Source organism: Juglans regia, chromosome 13 (genome assembly GCF_001411555.2).
Source record: "Juglans regia cultivar Chandler chromosome 13, Walnut 2.0, whole genome shotgun sequence".
Lineage (NCBI taxonomy): Eukaryota > Viridiplantae > Streptophyta > Magnoliopsida > Fagales > Juglandaceae > Juglans > Juglans regia.
The window spans coordinates 17,062,912-17,089,013 of NC_049913.1; the positions used below are offsets into that span (position 1 = coordinate 17,062,912).

The 26,102-nt window shown below is 36.1% G+C and overlaps 2 protein-coding genes and 1 pseudogene across 3 annotated transcripts; 2 read left to right on the forward strand and 1 right to left on the reverse strand.

Annotated features, from left to right (window-relative positions):
* The first annotated feature begins 427 nt into the window (after positions 1-427).
* Positions 428-1,774, forward strand: LOC109002996 (annotated as a pseudogene).
* A 3,004-nt stretch (positions 1,775-4,778) lies between these two features.
* LOC109003006 (heat stress transcription factor A-8) lies at positions 4,779-8,395 on the forward strand. Its single transcript, XM_018980954.2, has 2 exons — positions 4,779-5,190; positions 7,403-8,395. Exons 1-2 carry the CDS (start codon positions 4,969-4,971, stop codon positions 8,234-8,236), a joined length of 1,056 nt encoding a protein of 351 aa, XP_018836499.1. The 5' UTR covers positions 4,779-4,968; the 3' UTR covers positions 8,237-8,395.
* An 11,136-nt stretch (positions 8,396-19,531) lies between these two features.
* On the reverse strand, positions 19,532-25,886 carry LOC109003013 (two-component response regulator ORR21-like). 2 transcript variants are annotated; one of them, XM_035684233.1, is made up of 8 exons: positions 25,371-25,885; positions 23,852-23,903; positions 23,750-23,754; positions 23,279-23,431; positions 22,815-23,201; positions 22,573-22,649; positions 20,527-21,696; positions 19,532-19,908 (listed from the first exon to the last, which is right to left on the reverse strand). In XM_035684233.1, the coding sequence occupies exons 1-7, from the start codon at positions 25,573-25,575 to the stop codon at positions 20,527-20,529; spliced, it is 2,049 nt and encodes a 682-aa protein (XP_035540126.1). In that variant the 5' UTR covers positions 25,576-25,885; the 3' UTR covers positions 19,532-19,908. The 2 variants fall into 2 exon arrangements, with proteins under 2 accessions (XP_035540126.1, XP_018836508.1); XM_018980963.2 differs by lacking the exons at positions 23,750-23,754; positions 23,852-23,903 and having other exon boundaries at positions 25,371-25,886.
* Between the last annotated feature and the right edge of the window lie 216 nt (positions 25,887-26,102).

Consider the following 26,102-nt stretch of genomic DNA (forward strand, 5'->3'; position numbering starts at 1 on the left):
ATCTATGTGTACCTAAATAGTATATTTGTAATGTATTTTATGAGATGAATTTATATCAACTGCAAGCAAAAATGTAATGTATTTGTGGTTTAAAGGTGGCAGTTGGTTGTAGAATCTATACGTATATTATTATTTGCAGAGATAGTTGAAAGAGAGAGAAAAAAAGATACGAGAGAATGTTTGACTGAAGAGAACACCAAAATCAGGGCTTTCCTACTACTTGGGTTGAATCTTATATCACAAGTAGTAGGAAAGCTTATATCATGTATTATTTAAGGTTAAGTATTAAATTGCACATTCATATTTTTACTCATTGGGTTGAATCTTTATTCCTTGGGTTTGATAGTTCTTTCAATAAGATCATTCCATTAGATTTTTGTTGACCAATCGAACGGATATGCTCACATGGCATGTCACATGGATAATAATGAATGTAGTTCCTCTACATGCCACAATTATGAGACCTGCTGCAATGATTGGTACTGAGGATAGGATTTTGAATCAATGGCCACACTTTGTAAAACAATATGGCTTTCTTCCGCACATTGGGGAGGATATACCAAGTATGTCTTGAATCTATCATTTGCAATCTGGTGATAAATTATTTTAGTTGAAGTTTAAAACTTATCATTACCACTCATGGTGATTGTATATAATTTTTAAATTAGTTATTGACAATTTCTTTGCAATGCTTTTTTGCAGAATCCAACCTATATATGTTGTTGATGTTGCTGGTGCAATTGTTGTAGCCTTAAAAGATGATGGCACGAGCATGAGAAAAGTTTATGAGCTTGGTGCTCCAGGGGTCTTTACTACTATACATGAATTGGTAAAAATTCTCTTCCTCAATGTTCTGGTTTTTTTTTTATGGATAAAATAAAGTTTTATTAATAAAATAAATTGTTCTGCCTGTTGTATTGGTATGAACTGATTTTTATCGAGATCTTGGCATGTTGTAGGTAGAACTTATGTATGACATGATTCGGGATTGACCTTGCTATGTCAAAGTTTCTTTCCCTCTTGCAAAGGTACATAGATAAACAACAATATATTAAGGCTATTGGGAATGAATCTTTTGAATACTATCATTCAGTGACATTGACTAACTCATTTTTAGTTTTTATTGCTTTATATGTGTGAGTTTGTTGGCTTTTAGCAGCCCTTATTCAGAATATCTATAAGTGATTAAGTTATCAAACATGAAAAGTTTGTGCTAAGCATCTTAACATGTCATGATGTACAAGTAACCCTTCATTAGTGCTATTTGCCAATCAGCCATGATCAACTTTTTTGTTGCCATATATTTTTGATCGTGGGCAATGTTTGTGTCTCTGATTGTGTGTGCTTATCATTTGGTCTTAGATGATGGAGTGGTTTTACCATGTGTTTTATAAGCTAACTTTCTTAATTACTTTATGTGCATAAATGTTTTTAGGCTCTTGCAATGCCACAAGAAATACTTCTTAAAAAGGTTCCCTTTCCATTACCCAATCCTGAAATTTTCAACCTAGATCAGACCCTTGCATTAACTGCAGATATAGTCCTGTCAGAGAATGATGAGTTCAAATAATGTTATCCCATGCCCTTTCATTCTTCTTTCTATACTTGTTGTCTTATGACCTCTTCTTTTGATAAGTTAAGTAGTCTTCTCTTCTAGTTAGTCTTATTCTATCATCTCTTGATTTCTATGATTAGATCTACAACTTTGACTGTCAATGATCTTGGGATTGTACCTCATAAGCTGAAAGGGTACCCTGTCAAGTACCTTATCTAGTATGGTAAGAGCAGCCCCAAATTTGTCTCTACGGTCGGTGAAAAATTCTCTCCTGATGCATGGCCATGAGGTTCTATGGGTTTCTTCTATCCTGAATGTTTTTAGTTCATATGGTTGAAGACTTTGAGAAGGCTTGTAATACCTCCAATATTTCTTTTAGCAAATTAAAATAGATTTTTGAGTGCATGAATGTTGTATCTTCCACTCATGATGTAGAATTCACATTTGTGTTTGATAAAAATTATGATTAAAAGACATTCATTGGTGCATTTCCTTTGTAGGACTGCTCCCCTGGTATCAACCGCTCTTTTTCTACAACCTATTTTGGAAGAGAATCTATTGCTTAATCTAATAGGTTGTACGTACCCCAAGCTAAGCTAAAAGAAGGATTATACCTTCCTCTAGGCCTAGCTGGAGTGAGTCCTCCTCTACTATCTAGGTATGATAGACTTTGGCAGTCATTTTTTTTTTTTTAACTCTTTTGCTTAAAATAAGAAAATAAAAAATCAGGCAATACTTGATTTTGTTCTTTTCTCTTTGAAAGGCCTGCTTGAATATAATTGATTTAAGGTTTGAAGTAATGATAATACTCCAACACTCCCAAATACTTGGTATTGCTGCATCCATTAGCAATCATTTCTTGATGCTGTATAGCTATAAGTCATTAAGAAATCAAGGGAAAAGGGTAGGGGTGAAAACCGACCCCATCGGCACGGTTTTAGGGTAAAATCGACGCCTACCGATACTTCATTTTTGTGGGAGGAAACCGGCCGAAACCGGTCGATAGGGAGGAGAAACACCAGCCGTCTCAACACCGGCAGTTCTCTGGAGGTTCACGGTCGGTTCATCAGTGAGTTTCGTCTGAGAGAGTAGAGAGAGAGAGGATGAGAAATGAGATCGTGGGGCATTGGGAAAAAGACGCCTAAGGAAGAAGACAATCTAATTTCGAAACGACGCCATTTGGTTTGGACCAAACGGCAGCGTTCTACTTAATTTTTTTTTAATACGTTACGAATAAAATGACGACGTTTGGTCTAATACCAAACAACATCGTTTCAGTTGTTTTAAAACACAACTACAAACTTAAGACGACGCCGTTTCACTTAAGCGGAACGGTGTCGTTTTGAGTACAGAATATATAAAAAAAAAAATAACATTTCTTTAATCGGCCGGTTCAGCTATTTGAACTAGATTCGAACCGATGCCGAACCAACTGATATCGGTTTACACTATTTTCTACCGCACGTCAACCAGTTCTCCACCGGTTTTGGCCAGTCCTAAATTCCGGCGGCCAGTCTGAGTCGGTCTAGGTTGGTTCCTCAGTTTCTTGTACAACCCTAGAAAAAGGTTGAAAACTTGAAGAACCTGTAAGAGAAGAACTAGGTGTTGTCTGTTATAGTTTTTGCTATTGTATGTTTTAGTTTTCTGTGCTGTCAGTTTTGGTTTTTTGTTGCCTACTATTTGTTTGATTTTATGTGGCTTCTTTGACTTGCATCTTCCATGGAAGAGAAAAGAAGAAAACCATGAAGAGATATAGAGGTTTGGACTGTCGTTGAACTAAAAAGGAAGTGAAATAGGAGCAAAGGAAATTGGGTTCTAACTAGATAAAAGACATGTTGCTTTTGTAGCATTTTAAAGGAAAAAAGGGTTACCTATAGGAGAAAGTACACTGGGTTTATAATCTTAATTGTTGAGAAATTTAAATGGTTTGTTCACTACAGTTAGATTTTTTTTTTTTTTCATTTGGGATTAATGAACTTGGTATGTGTACTATTAATCATGTATTTAACATATCATTCTTACAAGGTGGGGGAGTTAAGCTCAAGGAAAACTCCATCCCGAAACCAAAATTGACCAGCACAAGTGAACTTGAGTAATATGCATAATCTTTTTTTTTTTTTTTAATCTTTTTTATAAGTCTCAGCTTCTCTTACGTATATGTTTGTATTCAAACTTTGTAGGGAGTTTAAGCCTCTTTTTAAATTCAAATGTGATCGTGAGACTGATGTTCTTTTCAAGGTTCATGATAGTCTAATGTTCAAGGGTGGATATTTGTTCAAGAAAATACCAACAGATTCTTTAAGTTGCTGGAGAGTTGAGCCATTAGAAAATGAGCTCCTGAAGTTTAAACCTTGTGTGAATACTGAATTTGACAATTTTAACAAAAAAAAAAAAAGCGGCTATGTGCTCATTTTGAACTTTTCCTATTTTGGGGAGCTCTGATTTGTTATTCAAACAATTATACTCATTTTGAACTTTTCCTATTTCTTTTAGTAAAAACATATTTGAAGATGAATGATAACTGCTGCATAATATGTATAGAAATCTATCTACACAGAATATTAAAATGAAGTAATTTGTTTTGTTTTAATCAATTTGTCCTATTATATGCTTCTACAACAGAGGATTTTTATGTTCAGATTTTTTTTTTCTTCCAAATGGGTAAATGTGTCTCGCATGTTGAGCCATTGCTAATGTGTGCGTATATATATATATAATAAACACAAATTTATAATATAGAATTATTGAATAAAAATTATTTTTATTCTTTAATATTTGATGTGTTTGCGAAGTCTTATTTCGAGTTCTGTGATAATCCCAGTGGGCCACAGACGGAAGGGGGCCACTCGAATAAAATATCTAGTCCCAACAAATCACCATTTTGATCCGACCTCGTTTGTACGTCGGAAGATACAATTCAATTTAATTTTAAGTTTAATATTTAAATTTTAAAATTTAAAATTATTAAATATCATTTAATTTAAAATTTCTTTATATATAAGACTTGTAATATTTTTCAACTCAACATTTTTTTACATACAAGATTCATAATTTTTTTAACTTTTAATAAATACATCTAAATTCATCTTAATATTTAAACACATCTAAATTCATCAAAAATAAATTTCATAAAACTCATCCTACTATCTTAATTTATTATTATTTATAAATAACTCGACTCTCTCAATTAGATATTGGCCTGAAATCCGAAACAATCTCAACGTAGGAACCGCAAACCACCAACCGCAGAGAGACAGCCACGCCACACTTTCTTCTTGGCTTTCAAATAGTCCGATCAAATTGTACGATTCCAAACCCGTCCTCACACTCCAAATTAATAAGGACGCTGCAGAAACTCCCTTTGATCCGAACAACTCCTGAGAACTCCGATTTTCGCTTTACGTGGTAACGTGATGGTGAAGAAATCGGCCGAGGATGCTTCTGCTTCAGTGCCACCGTTTCTGAAGAAATGCTACGAGATGGTGGACGACGAGGCCACAGACTCCATCATATCGTGGAGTCAGACAAGTGACGGCTTTGTCATCTGGGACATGACCGAGTTCTCGGTCCGGTTGCTTCCTAAATACTTCAAGCACAGCAATTTCTCCAGCTTCATGAGGCAACTCAACATCTATGTACGTGCGCTTTTCGTTTTCCCCTTTGTGTCTATATAGGGAAGTTTTGCTTGATTCGACTTTTGCATTTATTTTTATTCTTTGTGGTTTAATGGTGTAATTGGGTTTCCTTTATTGGGTTTTAAATTTCTATTTGGTCTTACTGATATCTACGGTTTGGGTTTGCATCAAAATTTTATACGACTAAAGGAGATGCTGAACTTGCTTTTATAACATAAATTTGACTCAATTTTTTTGAATTTAGGTGATTTTGTATTTCAGTAACTATATCTCTTCGTATTTTATCAAAAAAAAAAATACATATCTCTTCGTAATTATAGAATTCAAATTTTCTAAATGAAATCAATGTTTTGTTAATTAATTTATCACTTTGTAGCTGTTGAACTTTGTCCCTCTTTGTTCATCGTAATTGCGGCGCGGGGGAGGGGGCATTTGGACTAGGTCGCTTTCTTAACTGAGTTATTTTCTATACTGCAATGTATAATTTCCGATACGTGTTTTTGGATTGGATACCAAGAAAGATGGAATGGGCTGATGGAGTGATCAACCTATGCCGAGAATGGCTAGTCCCCACCGAAGGAAAAAGGGTAGTTTTTCTATGCAAGGTCGTTATTTCTCCCTTTAACACATCCAGCAAGTAGTTTTTAGATGGAAATCGATGTTGATTGACCTAAGAAGAATCCAACGGAATTTCGATGGAAGATAATTTTGTTAAGCCTTGCATGGTTGGTTATGCATGGGTTTGCGGAATCTTTGTTTTTCTGTAGTTGGTGGCTTTGGCCGGCTCACCATTTTTGGTGATACAAATGCTCTGTTGCTGGCTAGTAAAATTGATGTTGAGGACAAGTAACGAGGTAGCTGGAAGGCAGCAATGCTGCCTGTGCTTTCGTGTATTTGGTTGTGACGTAATATAAGAACTTTCAGGGTCAAGTATATAATTGTCTTTGCATGATTAAATGGAGTTGTGATATTTTTAATTTGTTTCAGTTGAGTTCAGTTAGAAAGCCTTCGTTTTTTTTCTTATATTTATGTATGGTTATCTTTGTTAACTTTTTGAAGAAAGCTCAGTCATGTCTTGAGTCAACCTAGGACTTTGTATTGATTGCTCTGCTTGTGCATAAGTGGTGCATAGGTGGTGATATGACAAAGTTTACTACAACTTTGTGTCACAATGTTTTGAGTTCTTTCAATGTTGCTCCAAAATGCTTTTCTTTTTTACTCTTGTGCTGGACGGTTATAACACCACCAACATTCCTATATAATGAATTCCATGTGCTTAGACATGCCTATGAGTCCCAGAGTTGCAGAATCCAAGCCAAGTTTTGGACCTGACAATTTGAGGAGGCATGTCTGAGGTTGGTCCACAAAATTAACCTTAACAGTCTCTTCATATTTTAGTGTCCACAACTTCCTCGTCATGTCAGTATTGTCCTCTTTAGATATACATTAACTGCCTTCATCTGGTCATAGTTTCCCTCTAAAGAATTGTAATGATATCTCTATTTGATTGAATACATGTCTGGAATATGATAGGATTGTTTTAAGGGTGATATAACTTGTCTCAGAGGAAAGTAGCAAAATCCAGTTTGATACCCTTACATCTATTATTGTTGCAGGTCTGTCAAATTGTTTAAAAAATGCCATCCCATCTCTGTTGTCATGTTGTGATTATCAAATATGGGAAAATGTTAACCAATGTGAACTCCCCCACATTAGTCTCAGAACGAAGAATGAGGCTGTGAAAGTCCTGGAGGAAATTTCTTTACTAAATAATGTGCATGAATTGTGTCTCCTTGAGCATAAATTGACCTTCATTATATTACCAATGAGAACAACCATTTTTCGAAACAACATAGTTGCATTAAATATCTTGCACTTAAAATAATATGAAGCTCCTGTAATATATGTCCAGTTCTGAACTCCACTTTTCTACCTTGGTCTGGCTTGGACATCCAAAAGTTCAACTCACGGCTAATTAATGAAAATTTGTCCGTTTGATTCAGGCTAGTTGAAAATTCAGGGATCACTTCTAGGTATATATGCTCGTAGTAAAGAGATAGACAATTAAACTGAGTTTCATGATAACTGCAAGGGGCACACACACACAAGCAACATCTTCACTCTCTCTCTCTCTCTCCCCACCCCCCGTGTCCGAATAAAGTTGCATTATTTAAAGTGACAGCCAATACTAATTAATTTATTTTTCTTTTAGGGTTTTAGAAAAATTGATATGGATCGCTGGGAATTTGCAAATGATGGATTTGTTCGTGGTCAAAAGCATTTGCTGAAGAATATCGGTAGAAGGAAAAAGCTGCAGCAGCCTGCCAACTCTGATGGATCAGGGGAAAAAATTCAAAACTTAGGCCTGTGGAAGGAAATCGAGAACTTAAAGACAGATAAAAATGCTCTTATGCAGGAGTTGGTCAAACTTAGGCAGCACCAAGAAACTTCAGATAATAAGTTGCTCCTCTTGAGAGATCGTCTTCACGGGATGGAAAAGAATCAGCAGCAGATGCTGTCATTCCTGGTGATGGCAATGCAAAGCCCTGCGTTTTTAGTTCAAATGCTTCGGCGCATGGCAGAAACAGCCAGTATGCTAGATGTAGGTACAGAGGATGTTAGATCAGTTGCTTCTGATGGGATGATAGTACGGTACCAGCCACCAGTGGATGAAACACCCAAGTCTGTGCAGACACGAAACTTTATTTCAGAAAATCAAGAAGTTGATCCTTCTCCTGATGGGTTGAAAGATTTTCTCCTGAATGCTGATTTTTTGAAAATGCTTACAGATGAAAAATTGTGTTCCTTGGATAATCATGCTCCATTTATCCTACCAGATTTACCTGATGATGGTTCATGGGAACAGCTTCTATTAGCCAGCCCTTTCTTAGAAAATACCGAGGATGGAAAGCTGGATAGTGAGGAGCACAATGATTATGAGCTGGAGATGGAAACATCAGTGTCTGGAGGCCAGCTTGAAACATCCCGAGAATTTGAACTTCTGATTGAACAAATGGAGAAATCACAGACCTTGGGAATGGAATAATCAGTTTATTAAAAAAACTCATTTGGAGCAATGGCAAAACTTGGATTGCAATTGAGCAAATAGGACTTCTTGTCTTCTGAAGTCTGAACCTTGCTTTTAATTCGGAATATAATAGAACATGAGTACGACACAATTTTGATGTCTTCGTGTGTTTTCTGATATCGTTTCTATAAATTTACTCCTAACTAAAACAAGTTCTGCATGGCAAGTGGAGATGCATCACTACTCTCCCAACACTATCGTTCAATCAGCCTACCTAATGTGATTTTAGCAAACTGACTTAAATCCATTCTTCCTCGCATCACTCAAACAGCTTCCGTCCCTGGTTGCACCATTCAAGAAAACACAATGATAGTTTATGAAATTTTCGATCTCAAGAAAAAAATCTGGCATGAAATGACTTGGGCAATCAAACTTGACATGGAAAAAGCTTTTGATTATATTGAGCTGGACCTTTTTGTTCCCAGTAATGGAAGCTTTGGGTTCTTACAACGGTGGGATCAAATTAATAAAGAAATATGTCTCTACTGCTTATTTTTCAGTTTTTATTAATGCAACTCCTCGAGACTTTATTCATGCCCCTCTGGCAGTAGACAGGGTAACCCCATCTCATCATTCTTGTTTATATTGTGTACTAAATTATTATCCAGATTGATTGCTCAAGTAAAACTTTAAAGCACATTTGCAGGAATTCGTTTAAATAGAGATGACCTCATGGAAGTTAATTTGTCAACCCAAAGGTTCAGGTGGACTTGGTCTAAGGACAATGGAGCAACCCATTTGAATACAATAAGTGTTTCATCTCATCTCATCTCATTATTATAATTTTTTTAAATTCTCACACAAAATATAATAAATAATTACATTTTTTCAAATCTCAAAACAATAATAATATTAAAAAATAATATTCTAACAATATTTTATTCAACTTCTATCTCAACTCACCATCCAAACAGCCCTATATCTTTACTAACAAAAATAAGTTGGAGAATGAGACAAGCACATACTGGAATATGGCACTCATTGCTCTCATCGAAATGTCTCAATTCCTTGTGTTTCTAGGCAGTTCAATCTAAACCATCATATTTGGTTCTGAAAAGGAATTCTAAAGGCAAGGGAACTAATCTCATAAGGTATACCCGTTTGTATTCGAAATTTACATCAACTCATCTCATCTCATCATTACAATTATTTCAAATTCTTACACAAAATATAATAAACAATTCAACTTTTTCAAATCCCAAAACAATAATAATATTAAAAATAATATACTAATAATATTTTATTCAACTCATCTAAAACCATCTTATCTTATCTTTGAATCCAAACGATTAATAATATTTCCTTCGGCTAAGAGTATATCAGGTCATGTCTAATTTGACCTCAATCAAAAAGTTTGATTTTCAAAAGATGGTGAAAAAAAAAAGTAATTTAGGACGTACAGTGAAAGTTTTGATAGTGTAAAAAAGAAGAGTACTGCTACAGGCAGGCACAAACTGCTCGCGGACGCCACTAACGTGGCAAAATGCCATGTCAGCAATTAATTATTAAAAAAAAAAAGTAACACAAAAGCTGAGAAGGTAAAAACGAGTGGGAGAAACGAAAATAGACGCAGGGGTGCCCAGTTCAGCTAAGAAGGGAAAAACGCAGTGTACAACCATTTCATTCTCTTCCTCAGCGTCGTAGCTCCGGTGTGCACCAATTGCTGCAACCAAACTCAACCTGGTATTACTCTTTCAATTTCAGACTCATTGTATTTTATTATAGTATTTTGGGCTTTTTAATTTTGTGGCAAATGGCAGTTCCAAGTTCAGTTTGGATGGATGGAAAAGTTCATGGAAAATTACTTGTTATTTATATTATTTATCATATATAAATAATGATATATGAAAAAAAAAACTAAAAAAAAAGTTCTGCGATGAGAATCCCATCTTGTTTTTTTTTTCAGTGGGCACGGTTCAATCTAGGTGCTTAAGTTACTTGTTTGAAAAAAATGAAAAAAGAAAATTTCTTTCTTGTAGATGTTTCTGTTTTTTATTCTTTTTTTTTGTTGATAAGTTTTAAGGAAATGATTAGCAGTACTCAAGAGAGATTTAAGCATTGTCCAGGAAATGGTTAGCATTGTCCTGAATCTGAAAGGGAGATTTTTTTCAAGATAAACATTTGCATTTAGTTTAAAAAGTTCCCAACTTGAGTGAAAAATGTTGAGTGAAAAAATGTTGAGTGCCCAACTTGATTGTATATATATGTTGCTGCAAATTTATATAAAGATTTATGGTAAGAAGTTGCATTCAGTGTTGCTGCAGTATTTACGTAAAAAGTAAGACCCACTTGGTTTCATTGTTGAGGTAAATGGAGAAAGAAAAAGAAGATGCATCCCGCATAACAGCTCCTATCACTAATCCATCAACCGAGGTATTGTAAACCTCTTTTAACAATTGGCGCGTGTTTATTTTATATATAGTCATTATCCACTTGGGTTGATTAACATTATGTTGTTATATGTTAGGATATATCAATACCACTATATCCAAAATTTTCAAATTACATGCCAAGTTACTACGGTCCAGTGACTTATGCGTGGTTGCTACATTTTGTGCCTCCTCCAAGTGCCAGCCCATATTCATGGAACAACCATGTAATCATTGGATGGTAAAGTAATTCGTGTGCTTTATTTTATGAACTTGAATATTTAGTCTAATTATTTATTTTTAATTTTTTTTGTGAGAACTGCAGCAAGACCCATGGAGCTCTACTACCGCTGCCACATTAAGTACTGATGCCCTAAGTAGTACCGCTACCTTGTATAGTTCCGCCATACCAATGATGAGACCTCCTCCAACTGCCTATCCATATCCATGGAGCAACCAGATGATGATTTATTGGAATATTTGTTGTAGTTAGTGTGCTTTAATTTTCTGAACTTGAATATTTCGTCTAATTATTTATGTTTAAATTTTTTATGAAAAACTGCAGCAACAACCATGGAACTCTACCTCCACTGCCACATCAAGTATTGCTATCTTGAGTAGTTTCGCTGCCGCATCAAGTACTGCTGCCTTGAGTAGTTTTGCTGGCGCGTCAAATACTGTTGCCCTGTATAGTTCCTCCTTACCAATGATGAGACTTCCTCCAACTGCGTACCCATATCTATGGAGCAACCAGGTGATGATTTTTTAGAGTATTTATTGTAGTTAATGTTAGACTTGAATATTGGTCTAACTAGGTATGGAATGCCATTTTTTTTTTTTTTTTGGAAAACTGCAGCAACACCCATGGATCTTTACTTCCGCTCCCATGTCTAGTTCCGCAAGTAGTGTCAGCTCTAGTGTAGCTGTCAGTTCTAGTGTACAAACCAGCGGTAGTGTCGTTGTTAGCTCTTGTTCAGCTTTACCAACATTTATTCCTCCAACTTCTGCCAACCCATATCCATATGGCAGTGAGGTGATGTCTTGGATTTTCCACATGCACTGTCTTTTACATTTTCAGAACATATTTTTACATATAATACTTTTTTCTCCTATTTTATAGGAAAATAAAGTGCAGCAAACTAACTCTGTTGAAGAAATTAATGAGGCCACATTAGACTTGATAGAAGTTGAAGCGCAATCTACTGCCTCTTTGGGAAATACAGTTGATACCAAGGAGGCTGGCACTGATGGGGGCGATATCACTAAGGAGCCAAAGCCAGGGATATGCTTTGAGTCGAAGAATGAGTTAATGAATTACTATAAACATTACGGAAAGCAATGTGGTTTTCCGGTAATGACACAAATGAGTAAAAGAGAGAAAGATGAGATTGTGAAATATGTCACGATGGGATGTACTCGGGGTGGCAAGGCACGAAATAGAGTGTCAAACGTCTCCAAGCCTCGGCCAAAGTAAGACAAACTGCAAGGCAAGGATGAATGTCATGTTAAAGGATGAGAAGCTATGTGTTACATCCGTATTTAACACACACAATCATGTGCTCAGTCCAAAAAAATCCAAGTTTTTCAAATGCAACAGAGAAGTTAATGAGTCTGTTAGGAGAGTGTTGGATACAAATGATGAGACTGGCATAAGGATTAATAAGAGTTTCCATGCTCTTGTTACTGAGGCGGGTGGGTTTGAGAACGTACCATTTGGAAAAAAAGATTGTCGTAACTATATTGACAAGGCACGACACCTGCGCCCTGGTAAAGGTGGTGCTCAAGCGTTGTTTGAGTATTTTAGAATGATGCAATACAAGAATGATGGATTTTTCAGCCTCATGGAATTGGATGATGATGATAGACTGAAAAGTGTGTTTTGTGCAGACGCCCGTAATAGAGGGGCCTACAACTACTTTGGAGATGTGATAACATTCGATACCACATACCTGACAAATAGGTACGGAATGTCATTTGCACATTTTGTGGGTGTAAACCATAATGGACAGTCAATCATTTTGGGTGCAGGCCTTATTTCAAGTGAGAATACAGAATCGTTTGTTTGGTTATTTAAAGCTTGGCTTGATTGCATGGATAGAAAAGCGTCGAATACTATTATTACAAATCAAGATCGCGCAATAAAAAATGTAATCGCCATTGTCTTTCCCAACATGCGGCATAGATATTACTTGTGGCACATATTGTGAAAGATCCCTGAGAAACTTGGTTCCCATGGTCAATACAAATGTGGCCTGAAAAGTAAGTTGTTATCTTGTGTCTATGATGCCCTTACAATTGAGGAGTTTGAGAATTCTTAGAAAAGCCTCAATGATACTTTCAACTTGCATGAAAATGCATGGTTGCAAAGCTTATATGCGTAAAGAGAGTTTTGGGTGCCGGTATATTTAAATAACTCGTTTTGGGCTGGAATGAGTACAACTCAACGCAGTGAGAGCATGAATGCTTTTTTCAATAGCTACGTGCATGCCAGAACAAACCTTAAAGAGTTTGTGGATCAGTTCGACAATGCTCTCAAGAAAAAAATTGAAAATAAAAACCAAGCTGACTTCAATTCATTTAACTTCACCATTCCTTGCATATCACATTTGGCTCCTGAGAAGGAGTTTCAAGATGTATACACAAATGCAAAATTTAAGGAGGTTCAATAAGAGAAAATGAGAATGATATATTGTCATTATTGTTTCGAGAAAATGGATGGAGTAATCGTAACTTACTCAGTCGATGATCAAGTTAAGGTTGAAGATTTCATCAAGGAGGTTACGTATACTCTTTACTTTTATGAGGCCGAGTGTGAGGCGAAGTGTGTTTGTGGGTTGTTTGAGATGCAAGGGATAATATGTAGACATATTCTTGTCATCTTTTCAGCTAAGAAAGTCCGTGAGTTGCCAGAAAAGTACATATTAGACCGGTGGAGAAAAGACATAAAACGGGCTTATACTATTATTTCGACCAGTTATGACGCTGCTGATTAGAGACCCGAAACTGTTAGGTACAAACGTATATTGAGAACTTTCAATGAGGTAATAACAAATGCAGTTTCATGCGATGAGCATACTGAGGAAATGATTTCGAAATTGTTTACTTATGTTGTGTGTTGATGGAATTTGGGTTGGATGTTCTTTGTTGGCATGTGTGTGTTAGGAGTGATTTGTAGGAATTTACATGTTGGTGTTGGTATGTTGGAGTATGTTATGTATTAGTGATGAAAGTGTACGTTTTGTATCTGCGGCTTAGTATTTAAGCCCACATTTTGCACATTTTGTATCCAAGTACGCTATATATGTAAATTTGATTTTGTATGCAAGTACTCAATTTATGTGGTTTTGATTGAATGTGAATGGCATTAGTTTATGAGTTGAGATTATACTGTGTTTGATATTGCCTCTTATGTCCACGTGGAAAAAAGTAAATCAATAAACCTGTAATTTAGTCCTGTCAAATATTCTGACAAAATGATCAGGCTGGTAAGTTATTTTCACGCATATGCATACTTTTTTAATAAGCAGTGGCACGTTACGACAACATAAAATCTCAGGATTGAAGATCAAATACAAATCAGAATAAAGTCTCAAATACATAATTTTAAAGTTTCGACTTACAAACGCTAAGTTTGTATAAAATACAAATACAAACTCGTCAACGCAGTGAAAGTATCAAATACAAGTAAATAACTATGGCTATTAGCCAAAGTACAAGAAATAGTTTGCGTGCATGCCGCAAGTCGGCTTCTTGACAGCAAAACTGGGCTTGATCGTTATGGAGTGCCAACTCCCTCTTCCCGAACTCTTCTTCTCTCTTTTTAAGTTCTTCAAATTTCCTTAATACTTCCGCTTCTCTCTTTTTAAGTTCTTTCTCTTTCCTTAATACTTCTGCTTCTCTCTTTTTAAGTTCTTCCTCTTTCCTTAATACTTCTGCTTCTCTCTTTACAAGGGCTTGCTCTTTGTATTCACTGCTATCTGACCACTTGAAAAACTTGCACTGTGGTAACCCTTGATAATAAATAAATAATCAAGTATGTTTGACGTCAAAATTTTTTAATAAAACATTAATATGAAAACAGAAACACGCAAGTACTATTAATTGCGTCTACCTCTTTGTTGTACAGTAGACACCCAAAGAATGTTTGCCCCGGATTTCTTTGAGTATTTGATATTCTAAGTACAGCTTGATTCCTACAGATGCACATTGGGACGTTACTCGATGTATGATTAAGCAACGATGTTGAAGCAATTGATGACGACATTCTAAATCTGTCAACGAAATATAATAGCACCTCCAACAATATAGTCTGTGAGTTTTTGTATATTGTAGTGTGCAAACCCTTCCTTTGCAAAATGTGTTAAGACTTTGTGTTATGATTTTTTTTTTTTCACTAGCTCATGGCTTACACATCCCAGCCTTTTCTCCTAATTTAGTTAGCCAATACAAACACATCCCAGCCTTTTTTTTTTCATCTACTACCTCTTTTAGGTCGTTTCCACTGTATTGACAGGTAAAATAAGAGAAACAGAAAATAGATGGCAAAGAACAAGATCCCTCTTGATCTCTAGTTACTTTTACTTTGAGAACTACCTATAGAGAAGGAAACTTTTAAGTTAGGAATGGAATCAATATTCTGTAACAAATCCAATATTTTTACAAAACAATTTAAAAGATACTGTAAGTGTATCTGTAAGTGTTCTAAGTGTTTCTAATGAATGGAGAGATCCCCCACAAATATATTTACTCATTAAGCATACCACAGTTCCAGTTCTAGTTAAAAGAAAAAAAAAACCCAATACTTTTACAAAACAATTTTAAAGATATTGTAAGTGTATCTCTAAGTGTATCAGTAAGTGTGCAAACCCTTCATTTGCAAAATGTGTTAAGACTTTGTGTTATGATTTTTTTTCACTAGCTCATGGCTTACACATCCCAGCCTTTTTAAGCATACCACAGTTTGTATTTTTTACTCTAAGTGTTTCTAACGAATGGAGAGATCCCCCACAAATATATTTACTCATTAAGCATACCACAGTTCCAGTTAAGCAAACAATATACAGTTGTTAAGCATACCATGAAGGCACAAAAACTGCATAGAGATCCCCCAAAAATATATTTACTCATTAAGCAAAATTGAATAGCATGAAAGACTTGCTAATTATCTTCATTAGTTCATTGCGTAGTTTAAGAGCAAGAGAATAAGAGAAAACTCTGCATTATTTGCAGCACTTGGACTGATTTAAGAACAAGAGAAAACTACATCATGTTGTGTAAACCCATAGAACCAATAATGAATCCAGATTGAGAAAAAAAAGGCATATCAATATTGGAAATGAGTTAAAACCTCTGCATTATTTGCAGCATTTGGACTGATTTAGCATTACCTAAACCCCCCCATGTTGATAATATGTCTAATCTTGTAACTGAAAGTACATGAAAAATGATGAGATATTCAGTTAACTACCAACATGTAAAAGCAAAAAAGAGTAGTGGAAACAATACAGATTTGCAACATACGAAACATAGATACTGTGGATAAAAATAGCCTCAATGAAATTTTCCAATTCCATCCACCAACTTTCCAATTTCAAATAAAATGTACCATATTCATCTAAGTTAAGATATTGGATATTATTTTCGACATAGTGCCAAATGATAAAAAAAAAAATCTTATATTTTACTCTAATTCTTCATAGCATGAAATTGAGAGATTCTTAGAAATTAAGACACGTATATTTGGTTATATAGATGTATATAGGGTTGGGAAAGTTACCTAGGATGGCGCCGCTTGGTGGATAGCTGGAGTGTGAATCTTCCTTGGCGTCGTACATCTGCGTTAGGGTTAGGTTTAGGTTTGGGAGAGAGATCAAGCAGGGGAGAGATTCCTGAAAGGAGAAACGAAGAAGAAGAAAGGGGAAGAAAAAACGAGAAACGAAGAGCAACGATGAAGAAGATCGAGTGAGTACGAGGAGAAACGAAGAAGAATTCGAAATAGCCCTGGGGCAAAGAGAGCAGAGAGTTCTTGGGAGGGAGATGGATCAAAGAAGAAGAAATGAAAAATGCTGCATTTTGGTTCCAGAAGGCAGCCATATGAGTGGAAACAAAATGCAACGTTTTATTTACTCCAAAACGGTGCTTTTTGTTTCTACGTAGGATGTCATCCGCAGGGAGGCCTAAATCGTGCCTACGTTTAGAATTTTCCAAAAAAGAAACGATAATCTCAAGTATCATAGTTACTGTTAGGCTTCCATGGCATTTTACAATTCAGCATCTTCTATTATTCATTGATTATGTACGTTTAATGGGTACTACAATAAAGGTATTTTTATCTATACAAAAAGTTTGGAAAAGCGTGCATGCAGGCAGTTGCTTAGGCAATTGGATAGTCTTTTAATGCATAAGGTCTCTTGCATGTAATAACCCAAGTCCAATATTTCTAAGGATAGAATAGATAATTTTATTGGAACTAAATTAGGTTTAGTAGACCATTTTGAATAGGCCAACAAGCAATAAACTATTAAGATGGGCTAAGAACTTTTAATTAGGTCTATAGGCCCAAGACACTTAATAAATCTTAATGGACTGGATTTTGAGTCCTAATAAGCCTAACTGTCAAATAATTATAAACTGCGTTTGGATGTTGAGTTAAGTTCAGTTGAGTATAGTTCTTTATGAATAATAGTGAGTCAAGTAGTGAAGAGAGTTATGTGAGACTCATCTAAACTAAGTTTAAAATGTGTTTAGATGTTAAGATGAGTTTATTACTTTTATGAGAAGTTGAAAAAGATTGTAGGTCCCATATATAAAGATGTGTTAGGTTGAAAAAGATTGTAGGTCCCACATGTAAGGAAATTTTGAATTAAGATGAGTTTAATAATTTAAAAATTAGGTGTTTGGATATTAGACTCGAATTAAAATAACTATCGGATCACTCGCTAAATATGGCCAACTTATTTTAATCCAATCTAATATTCCAAAATTCTCGTCCTCTACTATTTTGGTCTTATACGTTCGTGCAATTAGTGTTAATCACCGTACAACTCCGGAGTTCTTACTCTTAACGCTCAATTCATGAATATATCCAAGTTATGCCTTCATGGTATACCATTCTTAACAATTCCCAAGCTTAATAAAAAGAGGGAAGCTCCTCTATCTCCCTCGTCTGATTTGAATTTGCAACATGTGCGGTTTCTTAAGCAAGACAATATGTCGGGCATTTTTGCCAGAGCTCTATCCATTGTGGAAAGCTAGTCTGTGACATTACACTTCTTTTTTCTTCCTCATAACCCAAGTACCTGACTAGCCCAGGAGATGAAACAAGAAAAAATCATGGGAATGATCACAGTTAATCCAGCCCCTGCGTATATCCCTTTTAATGTTCTTGCGCACTGAGAAACCGATTAACTTAAACAAAAACTAAAAAAAAAGGCATTTTGAAATCCTCAAACAAGAATGACCCCACTCAGTGAGCAATTTGCCGAGTTATAAGCTAAGCATTTTGTCCTGCCATTAAATTACGCCAGCTTTTGCTAACCAAACCCAGGTTAGATTGGCAGGAGCTCAGTAGGTTAGCTTACATGTGTGGAGTCAACTTAAGGTGCTGTTAAATTGAGATGATATTAATTGAAATGAAAGTTAAAAATTAAATAAAATATTATTTTTTAATATTATTATTATTTTAAAATTTAAAAAAATTAAATTGTTTATTATATTTTGTATAAAAATTTAAAAAACTTGTAATGATTAAATGAGATTAGATAAAATACATTTACCATCCAAACGAAGTTGAATATAAATTTATCAGTTCTGCTACAGGTACCCGTCTTCGGGTACCCGTAGCGGAATCGCTGACGTGGCTAATGCCACGTCAGCGATTATTATATATTAAATAATAAAATTTAAAAAAAAAAAAAAAGGGGAGGGAAAGGCCTCGTTTCGGAGCGCCATTTTGCCCTTCTCTCCATTTTTGCCGAAACCATTTTGCTGTGGGTTAATCGTTCTGTAGATTGTTTCGAAGCCATTTTGCGCTGAAAGGGAAAAGCCATTTTTCTCTAGATCGTATCATTTTCGCGTTGAAGGCCTCGTTTGCCGTCGGACCTAGAAACCATTTTCGGCTCTGAGAAAAAGAAAACAGGTTCGTCTTCTTCGTCTGGTTTTATGGTTTTTTTTTTTTCTTCCTTCATCTTTGGCATCACCGGCTCCATCTCGATCTACTGGTACTAGTATTCCTCTTGGGTGTCTGAAGAAACGATATGGGCTTGCTCTGTCTCAAGAAATGCTAGTCTAAACAGCAGCCGATCTTCTTCTTCCTTCTTTAGCATAAATAAATAGAACATAAATAAATAAATGATACGGAGATTGAATGTAATGTTTTATTTGTTATAAATTTTGTTGTTCGAATCAATCCTGTTGGTGGTTTTCATATTCATTGTTTTTTTGTAGTAAATGTGTTTGTTGTTATGCCACGCTTAAGGACGCACAGCCATTAACTTCATCCTTTTGTCTGGAACATGATTATTAGCTCATATGGTATTGGCCAGAATTTGCAACAAATGGTACGCGGTGGGGACGTCGCTCAACTGAGCTGAAGAAGATGACCACCCTCCGTGAATCGTCGTCTTCGTTGCTTGCTTGGGAAGATTCCTTGGGTTCATCGTGCGGGATTCCATGGTCTTCGTGGCTGAACTGAAACTGCTACAGGTCGAAAGGGCTTGAAACGATTTCGTGGCTGAGCTGAAATTGGCAATTTGAACGAGCAGGTGGGATTATTAAAACGAAACCGCACCGTTTTAATAATCCCACGTGGACTCTCGGGTACGCGGGGGGTACCCCTCCCGTGTACGAGCAGCATTTTTGTAAATTTATTTACAACCTCCAGATCAACTCTTAATAAATAAATGAGCATTTCATTACCGTTAAGCCCAAATAACTACACAATTATGTTGGCAAGATTGCCACCACGTTGGACACCAATGACACAACTTATTCCTAGGAGACTAACTAAAAAGGTAAGCCTACTTTTCCTAAAGGCATGCGAACCTGTCTCCTGTCCCCAGCACATCAGAAAATCGTTCACGACAAAGAATCCGTTCTATGAAGCTCCACAGTGCAGAGTTTAGTTCAGGCACAAGCAATCAGATCTATACTAAACATATTACAGACAAACAGAAATCGCTTTAGATCATCTGACAATACGATGTAAATGAACTTCCCCCGGGGGGGGGGGGAGTTGACTCAAGCTCACCACGCATTGCAATCCTGTTGGAACAAAATTTAGAATGAGAAATGGGAACAATATAATTGATACTCCATGCGAATAAACATCGGCTCCACAACAAGATTGTTCCAATGGATTCGTTTATTCATTGGAACAATATAAATGCAATCTTGGATTTATATAATTGATACTTCAGTAGGTCTGTGCTTTTAATAATCTGTCTCCACAACAAGATGACAGCCAACAAAGTAAAATATTTTGTTAAGTTATACCGAAATATACAGATACAGTAATATATTGTATCAGGTATCTCTTTCTTAAAGTAACTACCACTTGTTTTAAGTAATTGAAACAGATTCCTGATCCATGCAAAGCTTCTGTTTTCCAATGAGCAGTTTCAGAAAAGATATCATGCGCATACATAACATACAGATACCAGACCCACAAACACCTTAAATTCGCAACACTCAATAAACTGCAATGCCACCTCTACTAGGACATAAAAACTCTTATGGATTCGTTTATTCAAATAATGGAAAGGGAATCAATGGATATGCCCCCATAAGAGACAGATTATTAAAAGCACAAACCTAGTGAAGTTTAGCATGCGCATATATAAGTCAAAAGCATTTGCATAATGCCCAGGTAAATGAAGTTACCTATTCTGTAAAAACACTAGCGACATCATTGAACGAAAATTGGTGTAATATAGGGATGCCCACTTTTGTGTTATCCATAAAATCGACATTTGGCTCCTGCTTCACTCTGCTGTTCTCTACATATAATTTTCCATGGCCCAAGTTGTTCATTGGTGATTCAAATTCATCTACTGCAAATCGACTTGGAATGCAAGTCCCTTTACCAGAAAATCCAAGATTCCTAAGAGGTCCTTGATCAAGCATTTCACCATTTTTTGAGGTATAGGAACCCTGAATATCATGCATATTAGGAACAAGTCCTGGCAACTGTCTGGCAGCACTGAATGTAATGCTTGAGCTTTGACCTTGCCGACCCATGCTGTTATCGGCATTTACAGAGCTAGACGACACAGAAGATGAAATGGAACCCGGGGCTGAGTAGCCACTAAGCACACCTGTAGTGTTCAGACCTCCATTAGGGAATTCCCCAATATTCAATGAGGAATTATTTGACTGAGGAGAGAGAAGACTGTAGTCAATAACAGAACTCCGGTTAAAGTAGCAATTCTGACTGACTGAAGCAGTATTATTTCCTGCCTGCAAATTGGCAGATGACTGAGAGGGGACCACTAAGCAAGACGGCTGCACGTTAATTAAACAGCTCGGTTCAGGAAGCATAGACTGCTGCTGTGATTCTTGTTGCTGCTGCTGCAATATATCCATCAACATGTTGCTATTCTGAACACTCAGCCCAACAAGATTGTTACTAGGTCCCACTGTACCAAGATTATTAGATGTCCATGCTCCTAATCCAGAGGAGACATCCTCAACAGAAGAAAGTTTCGGTTGCTGGAGGTATTTTGAAATGTTAGATTGGCATTTTATTAAAGGCTGACCAAATGCCACACCATGTTCAATAGGTAAATGATTGGGTCCTTGTAACAAAGCTTGTAGAAGAGCAGGCTGATCCATTGCTGGAATTAGGTTACCTGTTGGTCGACCTAAAAGCTCAGCATGCAGGGCTGCAAGTGTTTGTGGGGGAATTTGGCCAGAAGCAGCCAAAGCTTGGATGTCAAATCGTCCAAGTGAACCCAATTTCACATTTGGCTCCACAGGCCCACAGATGGTATTAGAAACTCCACTTTGTTGTTGAGCTACTCCACTTAATCTCTTCAAGTATAGCCTAAATTTCTGCAAATTGATATCATGGTAATACAGGTTTACGGAATCTTAATATAAAATGAGTAGGAATATTCACTTGGACAACTAAAAGATAAGCTTCTTCTATATGTTATTTCATACGTCAGATAGAAAGGTTATTTAAATCAGGTGCATATAGAACACAACTTCATAGCTGGCAATAGAAATTTAACAATTCTTCCCCATCATGTAACCAACGTTTCTCACATTTTACTTTAAGAGAAAGTAAGGCAGTAAAAAGTTAAGACCATGACCAACTCCAATCTTATTTCTTTTCTCTCAATTTCTTTTTTGATAAGTAACTCCAATCTGATTTCAAATTCATTCAGATATTAGTTAGGAATCATGACCAGATTATTATCGAAAGGCTTATACTGCAAAAGAGTGTAAGACATCTTGGAAGCTACAAACCCTAAATCCACAAGAATTCCGGAATCAACCAAGAAACAGAGAAAACTCAAAAAATCTTTATTGATTGAAAAATTCAATTATTCAGTGTGCAAGTAAACATGAAAACTGACTTCAAAACCAAAAGCAGCCAATAGAGTCTAATAAAAAAGGGTGGATCAAAAGGAGGCCCAGTGGGCTGTTCTTTTGGGCTTATGCTTGCCAGTCAGCTCGAGAAAAGTCCGTGGCAGCGTTCTAAATCAGAGTAGGACATGGAGGCATTGCACAAGAACCTTTTTAATTATGTCTTGCAGTCATCTACTTTCTATGAATCGAGTGATTAAGATGTTTATAAGAGTGTATAAAATAAACACATGCAAGCATACTTAGCATAGAAGATTGACATGCAGGAATAAACCAAACCTTTTTTACAAGTAAAAGAATTTAATGTGCCAAATGAATAAACCAAAGTTACCAAACCTGTAAATGGCTAGCAACATTTTCTCTAGTTAAACCAGGTACATTCATCAATTCCAAAATTCGCTTCGGTACAGCCTCTGATGCGGAAGTCACAAATTTCTAATCAGAAATGATTAAGCGAAGCAACAACCATTAACAAAATTACAAATATGAGCAAACTATATTGAACTGCAGTCCCTCCCGTGTGAACAATATACACAAGTAATAGAACTAAAAAAATTAAAAGTTGTTGAAGATCATACTATCGAGCCCAAGTTGGTTCACAGCACTGACGAATTGCTGATGGAGTTCTACAGACCATACCACACGTGGTTTCTTTGATGTAGATGGATCGTCATTTTCCAACTCCCCATCATCTTCATCTTTAGCATTGCCCCTTTTTTTCTGAGCTTTCAGTATTCCCTCTGCTCCTTCATTAGCAGAGGAAGCATATTCAGCATCATCATTTCCTCGTTTATCTTCTAAGCTGCTGGAATGTTCAAGTTCTTTATTTTCATTCCACTTTTTTCGCACCACATGCTGCCATATATTTTTGAGCTCTTCCTCACGTATAGGCTTAATCAAATAATCACAAGCCCCATGTCTGATTCCTTTCATTACAGCACTTGTTCTCCCATCAGCAGACATCACTGCAGAATGTATTGACATGTTAATGTTATAAAAAAAAAATTTGATCATCATTGTGGCAAGCAACCATGATACTCACTAATAACAGGAAGATCCATTTCTAGTCCAACGTGCTCTAGAAGTTTATAACCATCCATATCAGGCATATGTACATCACTCAGTACTACATCAAAACACCCTTTCCTCTCCCGTAGGTGATTCAAAGCAACAGCAGCCTCAGAACAAGTTGTAACTGCAAGCAATGAAAAGAAACGGTTGAAAAACTAAACAAAATCACAACACATCGCATCCTGAAGGATTTATCTGATATCTGGATCCTTATACTTGCTTGGTCATCAAGACAACACTGTCACTTACAAGCCCTGTTCTAACAAAAAAAAACACATATTCTCTTACCATTCTGAACATGGGTAAACAAAGCACCAAAAGATTGGTATCAAACACAAAAAGTATTTAATAAGAAAAGTAATCAAAATTCACAAATTAATAGCTTCCAAATAGCAGAAAAGGTCAAATCAGCCATGCAATGAAGTAATTAAATCCGCTCCACCTAGCCTGCAAAATGCAAACAAAGCCCATCCATTTATCAAAAGCAGACAACTAATAAAAAAACTGTAATCAAGGACAAGAATTCTTGATTTCTTCTACTAACTTCACCATAATACATGTAAGTGCTGCATAAGACTTTTCTGCATGTAGCTTTCCTGCATTAAGAGTTATGACCATTTAGAAAAGGAAAAACAAAGGGGAGGATATTTGAGGTAAAGGTCATTTAAACAGGCTTATTTTTCTAGATGTAACAATCTAAGGGCTCGTTTGGACACTTCAAATATCTCAGAACTTGTAAATAGTAGTCAAATGGTTTGTGAATAGTAGTGAAATAGTTTGAGTTAAGATGTTTTATTAGGTTTTGGGAAAGGAGAAAAAAAACTGAATAAAATATTATAAAATTAAAAAATTAAAAAATTGTTTAAATATGATTTTTTAATATTATTTTTATTTTGAAATTTGAAAAAGTTGTATTTTTTTGTGTTTTGTTTGGAAGTTTGGGAAAGATGTATTGGGTTTTGTGTTTAGATAATGATTGGGTAACAATTAGATGAAAATTTTGAAAATTTGAAATTGAAAAGTGTTTTGTGTTTGAGTAATATTTGAGGAGGAAATTATGAGAAATTTTGAAAATTCTGAGAATACCTTGTTACCCAAACAAAGGCCTAAAGACCAGGTTTTAGTCCTAAAAGAATCCCAACACATCTATGGAAACTTTCTGTGAATTTCCATCACAAAATAGAATGAAATGAAAAGTTAAGCCAAATAGGATTCAAAAGAGCTCCTATAATCAAATGTATATATATATATATATAAAGGTTTCCTAAAAATTATGAGTATAACTTTTCTTAAATAGTGGCACACACTACAACAAGTGAAGTTATAAAATGCAAGGTGAACATTATACAGGCAATGTTGTGTAGCTCAAAAATAAATCAGGTCATGTTACCATCTTAGTGAGGACATAATACAAGTTTCTAAGATACTCACCTTGTACTTATCATTTCAGACTTTTTTTTTTTTTTTTTGTATCATCATTTCAGACTTATAACTCAACAACAGCAAATAAATTCTGCTATCAGATGTTTTTAAGGTAAAACCACAGCGCAAGATACACAGCGTAGTTTTTGTAATAATAATAATAATAAAAAAAAAACAACGGAATTGCAACTGGAAAGATTCAGACCCCATTACTGTTTACTTATTAAAAAAAAAGATCCAATTTAAGCGTGTTACAGGACCAGAAAAAGCTCGGGAAATATTATTGATTTCGTCCTAGTCTTCTAGTTCAGAAAATAGTCTTGCCAAAACATCCTATTTTGTTCTGACACATGAAAATACAAAAAGCAAAAGAATTTACCCCACAAGCAAGTACGCACCAAATACACCGACAAAGCAACCAAAAAACTGGAGTTTATGCACTAAAACTGTGAACCGCAAACCTTAAAGCACAAACAAAGTGAATCAAAGTATAACTTCTCAACGAAAGAATTTCGTTACAACTTGACCCAAGCGCCACAACAAACCCTACGGGATAACAAGATTTCACATAAAAAACAGAAAGTACACTCTAATTAACGACTGGTGAAGTAAAAACACCGGGAAATTGGGAGAGCACGGACCATTGTAACGGCAACGGTGGAGCATCTGCTCGATAATCCTCAGGCAAGTGACGTCGTCGTCGACCACAAGAACCCTCAGGCCCGCTGGGAACTGCTCGTACACCATAACTTGAGCAGCAGAGCCAGAACCAGAACCGCCGCCCTTAAACGAGCCGTAGCTTCCCGCAACGCTCGTGCTCAAGCTCGACTGTGCCACTCTCTGCATAGCCGACAAGTAGCAACCACAACCAAACACTCACAATCACGGCCCCTCACGCACTCAGCAACTAAACCCTACTCTATTGCTTTCTGGCTCTACTTTGTGCCCCTTAAAGAGCTCGGATTCAGCATACCGATGGTCAATCGGAGCTAGATCTGGTACAGTGAGCCCTCGAATACGCCAGAAAGCCAGGGAAGGCGATATAAACGGCAGCAATCCCCGGGGGGTTCTGGTGATCGAGAAAAAGTAGAATTGAACGAAGAGAGAGAGAGAGGGACAGAGAAACAGAGCCAATGCGACATTTAAAATAAACAGGAAAAATGTTTTCATACACTATTGGCAGGGTAAAAAGCGTAGGAGAATAACTGGAGATAATAAATACAGAAAATATATATCGCAGCTTATTGTGCGCCGTAGTCGCAACACACTCTATTGAGTGTAAAAAAAAAAAAAAAAAACACAATACGGGTGTGCTACGGTTAAGGGCTGATGTCTCAGAATAACTCTAATAAATAAGGAGCGCATTAAGGTGG